General features: G+C 28.5%; 2 protein-coding genes across 2 annotated transcripts in view; both read left to right on the top strand.

The window, feature by feature from the left end:
* Positions 1 to 8,248, top strand: part of LOC113373559 (protein abrupt-like) — a 27,617-nt gene extending 19,369 nt beyond the window's left edge. Inside the window, 1 exon segment of the mRNA XM_026613850.1 lies at positions 7,568 to 8,248. Coding sequence (XP_026469635.1) covers positions 7,568 to 8,248 — 681 coding nt within the window.
* The window catches only part of LOC113372564 (cytochrome b5), a 70,499-nt gene that overhangs the window by 43,546 nt on the left and 18,691 nt on the right, over positions 1 to 8,262 (top strand). The window lies entirely within an intron of this gene.

Genomic DNA, 8,262 nt, shown 5'->3' with positions numbered 1-8,262 from the left:
TTAATATTGAAATATTTTTTCTGAATTATTTTATTTCTTTACAATGTAGCACACGGTAAGTTTCGCTCACAATTTCTAATAGATTTTAAAAATTCAAAACTGTTGAAAGATATTAATTTCGAATTGCGTTTAATTAGTTTTTTGTCATTAAATGCTGAAAAAAAATTTATTGTTGGCGATTTTGATGAACTTCTATAACGATAGATTTCGTAGTCTCAAATAATATAATAAATATTATGCCCCCTGCGATAAGCGATTGAATTATACCATTTTTTAAAAGACTTCCCTTTTGAATTACCATTTTTTAAAGAATCTAATCAGAATAACCCTATATATTACTATATACATTTCATGTTTCATATATGGCTACTAATTACAGTTTAGGTTTATACAATTAAATAAAATACATTTTTAGAATCCGAAATGGATAAAATCATATGTGTCAAGTATGTTTGAAAGACGATTCAATTTGAAATTGAATTGATTCTTTAATTGTTTTTTTAGTGAAAGCGAAATAACAGTTGAGCATTTTACCTGATTATTTGAATTTCAATGCTTATTGACTAGGTTTATTATTTGTACATATAGGAAAGTTTATGCAACTTGCCTAAAGCGAATTGCTACTTACAAACTCATTTATTTCAAAGATTTGATATTGATTGATGCGTGTCTTGACCTTAATAAAACTAGCAAGTGCATGATTAAAGATATTTTTTAAGATCTTTGCCTATTCTTGGTCGAAAGATCTATTTGGTATTTTATTTTGATGGAATACATTCATGATCTGGTTCTAAAATGGCATTAGTATGTTTACTTCCAAGGTGTGATTAATATAAAAAATCACTGTACATACATGTACGTCATAGCACGTGGGCTTATGTAATGAGTACATCGCGAATAGTTGCCAAAATAATTCAATTGATTTGCAAATAAACATCCGCCGGGGATCCCGATGATCAGACATGTATATGTAATTTATTTTGAACCAATATTTGATTATCGTTCTCTCGTCTATTTATATTATGATCTATACTTGGCAAATAGTACTAGATGAAAAATTTTGCTAAATATGGGAAAAACAAGATTGAAATATAATTTTTTATGCATTATTTCTTTAACCATTTTTGTAATTGTTAACATTCTGAAGAATTGTTGTTTTTGGCTGAAAATCCGACTTACTCATTTCATACTATCTGGACGTTTCAAGTCAATCTAAATCGTTTGACGCCGAATTGAAAAAAGTATGAGTGATGTCGATGAAACTCGACAAAGACTCGTGTTGGTTAGTTATGCGAGGCTATCACAAGTGCACCAATTTGTGTCCACGTTTTTGCCAAAAATCTTAAACTGATTTAAAAAAATTGAAATCTGTTGGGAATGTATCATTTGAGAATAGTCCTAATTAGTTTCTGGGTAGTTTCTTTGTAATTATTTGTTGGAAAAAGTTACTTTGACAATTTAGGTGAAACTTAAGGTATGGAGTTTATGGCACTACAAATGGTTTGCTTATAAAAATTCTTTAAAATTTGGAATAAGAAGCAGCGCTTTTAGGACATACGGACATACATACTGTATTCCTTAGAAACATACTATTATAATGTATTTTTATTATTTGAGTTTATAATTCTGACGTGTAATCAAAATGCTTGAATGGCTTTCCCTGTGTTAATTGAATCTCGCAAAATTATGATTCAGGAAATGCTAGGTCCAAGGCCGACACGCGTCGTCTATACTCACATGCTACTAAGAATCATTTGCATAAAGTCCATTCGCATTAGTAATGAGATTTACTACAAATTACTAGTAGTATTTTGTTGTTTCTAAAGAATCTAGTCTATCAGCATTCATATTCATTAATAATTAACTAGAAATTGAACTGGAATGGGTACAACTTCGCCCCGTAGTATACAACAAATTTGCTTCTTTATTTCCTTAACACTTTCCAATTTTGTTAAGTAGTTTGCATCTGCAAAATCATCGTACACAAAGCAGATGTCTTAATATTCGATTTTAACAATCACTTCTCATTTGACACAAATATCTTCCTAAATATTATGATCTCTAGTCCAATCTCAATGTTAATGAACATTAATCTTCTTCTGCATGAGGTCTTAGCAAATGCTGTAAATGATAACAAAATCGAGAAATTATAAAATGTAAATAATATAGCTTTCAATTAAGGTTTTATATTTCATTAAATATACCTTTCACAATTTGTTATGCCATATATTTAAATCCATTTGCTCAACTAAGTTCTAATAAAAAAATATTAGATAGGATAGATGGACGAGTGGCATTTATATACATTTATTTATTGTTTGAGTTTGGGCATCAGAACCCCAATATTTGAGGTATTGTTTTTGAGCAGTTTATGAATCATTCTGTTTCTTATTTTTATTAAAGCCTAAAAGTTTATATTTGTGTTCAAATCATCAAACCCTTTCACTAAAACACAACATTTATTAGAAATAAATATCTTTTTTTTATTCTCTTTATTGAATTACAATCTGTCTTTACAAAAAGGAAGACATTCAGTAATTTTGATGATATATGAAATATTAAACATTAAATCTACAAGGTTACCCAGTAGTAAGCCTTTTCACTTTTGATACATTAAATTTAAATTTTGTGTATAGAAGAAATAAAAATCTGATAAAATATTGATGATCGACCTAAGATATTAAATACACGTTATTTCTGATGTTCTGTAACATTTATCTTAGTAAACACAAAATTCAATATTTTTCATATAATACATTCTTTAATTTCTAGTCTATTTTTAATATATAGTCATTTTTATTTCTATACAACTCTGAATTATTACTAATTTTTATGATGTAATAAGTTTTTCGGTTCACATATGATGATACTGAGTTATTAATAGATAAGAGTTCGATTATCGACGAGGTTGAAATTTAACAAAAAATACCCGAAAAATGTTGATGCATATATATTTTCTTATCTAAAATGAAAATAAATTTATTTTTATAGTTATTTTTTCACTTTTGCAAAGCGTAATGAGTTTAACAAATAAATCAAATAATACAATCTTGCGTGTTTATGATATTTTTTATAATACTGCGGCTATACCTTTTATTCATGATTATTTTCATTTTAAATTAAATTCCAATATATAAATAGTAGAAGAGTTGATGAATAAAGGACATTGATTTCTTAATAATGAATATTTAATTAATTCAAAAATATGAACATTCGATTTAGCAATATTTATTTTAACAACGTACTGAAAAAAACATTATTTAATTAAATTCCTTATAGATCTGAAATATAGTCTCTTAACACTATTATTAATTATTGAACAATTACAAACATGTGCAAGCATTATTATAATTTCAAATAAAATGTTCTAAACATAACAAATTTCAAAAATCCCCTTATTTGTGATATTTTTTGCAATCAACTTCCTACGAATTAAGATAAAATTTTTGCACAGTAAGTCGTTTCGTGCTAATTGATCTTTGTACGGTAACTCGATAGGTATATTTCTTACATCAAAGGCGTCATATATGATTCACTAATTTACGTCATAGTGTAGTGAATTTATGTTATGTCTGCTATATCATTTATTAGAATTGTTAGTTGCCAATCATTAATAACTTAAAGAATTGACGCGGTTCTTGATTGCTCATAAACGCATTTGAATTGTTAATGTTATTCATTTATATAAGTATAAAGCGCAATACAGCGACTAAAGAAACTGAAAAACTATTTTATGGCAATCTAAATTTGTTCAACAATGATTTAAATTAGTTAGAATAAAGCCATGATAAAATATTAAGAGTAGTGCTGGGCAATCGATGATAACATAATTTAGTAATTAAACTGATGAAGAACTAAGCTTATCGCATCTGATTGTTGAAAAAGTCTTTTCATTCGAACTAAAGTCATTTATTGATATTTGGTACACATTTACTGTTTTCAATACAGAATAATTAGTATTCTCAGTTTTTTAATATTCTATACACATACACCCTTTGAATTTCATCATACAAATTATAAAACCATAGTGTATGATTCCTTATAATATATAAGCTAATACAAAATTGCAACATTTATCAAATATCTATGATACGTTTTGACAAAAAAATCGGTAAAACCTCCATACTGCTCTAAATGTAATATTTTTAGATGTATTTTGACCATCTTCAAGCTTTCTGAGACAATTAAGTGTAAATATTTTTAGGCCCAGTTTTAAAATCTTTACTGATTTTATTTACATTTAATGCGAATTTTTATAATTCCTGATATCTAAAAATTAATTTATATTTAATAATTTGATTTAGATTTTTCCATTTCTATCCATTTATTAAAATCAGTCTCTCATATACAATTTTTAATAAATGTTTATTGGGTTTTTGATCCATGCACAATTTTCTGAATTTATGTTATTGTTATTGCTATTTTGATCGAGCAAAGATTAGATTTCCATAGCAAAAACAAAATTTCCGGAAATGTTAAAGATTAAAAAGATAGTTAACATCACATATTTTTTATAGAAAATTTGTTAAATAAGTATAATTTGAATCAAATGAATCCCATCATTAAAAATTAATAATAAATTTGTATTAATTTTGCTAAATAATAGATATAAGAAATTTAGGCTTTAACTACACTAAAAAAAATTCTTGCCTACAGGGACAAGAAAATTTTAAAAATATTAATTCTGCAGAATTAATTATCAAGACTAAATTATCAATAAGAATTATCAATTCGAACATGACAATATAATGATATATCATCATTGTGCATTATGAAACTGTAGGTTTCTAAACCTAATAATTTGGTGTTAATTTTTTTTTAATTGTTTTTTTTATTTACATTTGCAAATTACAATCTGTCGTTCTTATACAACATTCAGTAATTTTGATGGTATATTAAATAAAGGAAAAAGGTCGAAAGGTTACCCATTGGTGATCCGATTCGATGTTGGATGTGGTGTTAAATTTTTATTTTTATTTTCTGTTCATTATTCAACATTTGAGTAAACAATCTATCCAGTTCTAGTGCAATGAACTACGGTTGTCTGTAGAACTGGAGGTAAACACGTGTTTTCGCACACTCTCTAATTCGCTATACAGACTCAATAAAAACATTATAGGAGTCCTACAATAACAGGTTAACGGCAACTGACAGTAATTCCCCGTTCTTCGCATGTCGAAGACACGTGCCATAACAATAATTAAAATAATTATGGATTGGGAAGGGAGAATAAATAAAATTTAAAGCATTATTGGCTACACAAACGATTTTGTAGTATAGTACAGTTTGACAAATGTTTCTTGGGATATGTTTCCTGTAAATATACCTCACAATGTAATGAAGATTCTATACTAACATAGTTATATTTACAATTATGTATCTAAAGACATGATAAATTATTTTTGTTTCAATATGACTTCAATTATCCCAAAATTTGTGCTGTTGGTTGACAAAATAACTTAAAAATTAAAAAATACTCTTATATCTAAATGCACCATATTCAAAAAATACGCTGTTGTTTCTAAGATTTCGAAATTATCTCAAAAAGTTCATTTTTTGGACATATGCTATCTCCTACAATTTCACAATTGGTTCTATGATTTTGCATATTCTTTATTATATCGCTATTACTCCTGGAGGATTATTATATTTTTTTTACTATCGTATTAACTAAATTTAACAACATTTTTTTTATTAAGTTCATTAGTATGTAGTACTACTACATACTAATGGAATATTTTATTTTACATTTCAAGATCAGAATTTATTTTTTGAATCTTACCATTACCATTTTCACCATAGTCTTTTTAATTCTGCAATGTTAATGCAATAGTTTTTTTAATTCTACAATGTAATTAGATTGTAAGCTCATTCTTTTTCCTACTGGAACTAATTATGTCTGTTTTTTGAGTACATAGCCCCCTTAGAAAATCTTGTATATTGTGATACAGAATTATTTACAGACTGCCTTAAAATAAGAAGTCAACGACCCCCTCAAAAAATAGAAAATTTTTCTTATTAGTGATTTTTTTAACCTTTACAGAATGATGTACATATTTTTTTAACGTATAATTATGATCAGATAAAATTACTAATAATTATTTTTCTAATACAAATATTTGTGAATCATTTGTATGTGCGAGTTGATAAGCAGTGATAAGAAGCGTTACATGAATTTAGTGCTTTACATCAGGCGGAGTATTTATCATGGGGAATCCAAACCTTTAGTTCAATTCTGAAACTGTGATTTTTCTACAGTCGTCACATTAATGGTTGTGAGAAACATAAGGGGGCGTCCATTAATCACGTGAGCGAGCTTTTAAGGATCTTTGGACCCTCCCTCCCCCTTGCGTACACGGTGATTTTCAAAATTTTTTCCCTCACCCACCAAACATCACGTGTATATTTAGTTAGTTATTAAAAACTGAAATTGAAACATTTTTAAAATAACGGTTAAAAAATAAATACACGTGATGTTGTACTATACCCCCCCTCCCCCACCTGATATTTCGTAATTTTTTGTCAAACCCCTCATCCCCTTAAAAACCTCACGTGATTAATGGACGCTCCTTAAATATAAATTATTATTGTTCAGAATTGACTTATTACGGGTCCTGGCTTCGTATCAAATTTCTTGGGCGCTCTCACGAAGGGCAAAAATTTCTTACAAAATGAAAAACATTTCACACTATTAAAAAAAATATTATTTTCATTATTTTTCATCAATATCAGTTGTCACTTTTCCAAAGTATTTTTTTTTTCAAATAAAATTGTTCGCCTACGTGAAATTAAAGTCCAAAGTGAACCATATAAATTTATAATGGATTTCAAGTACATTCTTATCATTGCGTATGCAACTTGTACAAAATTTACTCGATGCCTGTTCGTATGTATTTTTAGTTTTTCGTGTATTTTTTATTTATTTATTTCTTTATTTATACATTAATCATTTGATCAATTTTTCAATAAATTGTTGCATCTTTATCAATAATTTCTGCAAGGTTTGTCGACCCTGATCGCTTTCGATTCGCGGTTCTTCCCGGCCCTAACCTACCGCCAATGACCGTATTTTGCGGACGCCGTCTGGGACATATAAGTGATCGGCAGAGTACAAGGCGTTATCACTCTCTAAGTATCTCGCGTCGAAAACACTTGTACGAATTTTGTTATTTAATTATTGTTTACAACATACAATCAGCTGATTGTATTGACAATTGAGGCAAATTAAAAGATAAAGATGCAGAGTTTTCGTGATCAGATCGAAGAAGATCTTTGAAATCATTTCAGTGAAGTGATGTGATTTTTTACATTTCATAAATTGAACTAATTAAGAAATACTATTGCAATGGGGCAGTGTTTTTTCTCAAAATGTCATAATGATTAAATTGGTGTAAATAATAGTGTCATGTACAAAGGGCTAAATTCAAGAAACCGTATATATGAATAGATGAATAAAATAACGATATTAATTTGTTAGTGGATCACTGCAACCGTGCGATTTCGAGAAACAATTAGTGACAAATTTATTTAAAATGGGTTATAGATCATCCTAAATGTGTTTTCGTAGTTCATTTTCTCCCGTGAGACTAAAACTGTGACAAAAACTTTAATTTTAGCCCAAAACTGTGATGTGATGGTCGTCAAAATCGAGCCCGTCTCTTCTTCCAGCGAAATGCATAATTCTCCAAGGGATCCCCAAAGATCGACAGTGAAGCACGTTGGAAATGACATAAATATATCCTTGAATTCAAATCCAAATGATCTGATCTTGGTGGGAAACAAATCCCGCGTGGACATCCAAACCAATGAAGGAAGTGTTAAAATAATTGGTGATTATTGTAAAGTACGGATCCTTTGCAATTTGGGAAGTGTCCGTTATGTTGGCAACAAAGGAACTGTGGTAATTGGAAATGATTCGGTTTCCCATGATGTTAAATATACAGGAAACGGTGGAAATTTGAAATATCGTGATGGAACTGATATGGACAGCAAAAAATTTACACAAACCTTGGAAGACGATCGAGGGAAGAAGAAACGTAGCAAAAAATATTCTAGAATTTATAATTCTGATAGTGCTTTGAATGCTGATGCCATTTTAATTAATTGTAATAAGTATTTAAATGATTATCCAGTTAATTTTAACTGCAGATCCACCGAATGTTTTATCACGAGCGGAGCAGTTTACACAACTACCCCTTGTATATCCGTAGTCAATGGAAATGTTACAATTAATAATTATAATTCCTGACAATTATTGTTATA

Source organism: Ctenocephalides felis, unplaced genomic scaffold (genome assembly GCF_003426905.1).
Source record: "Ctenocephalides felis isolate EL2017-DRISC unplaced genomic scaffold, ASM342690v1 CF-g0.4_SCAFFOLD_01604, whole genome shotgun sequence".
Taxonomy (NCBI): Eukaryota; Metazoa; Arthropoda; class Insecta; order Siphonaptera; family Pulicidae; genus Ctenocephalides; species Ctenocephalides felis.
The sequence above is the reverse complement of the archived record's forward strand: the minus strand, read 5'-3'. Positions and strand labels throughout refer to the sequence as shown.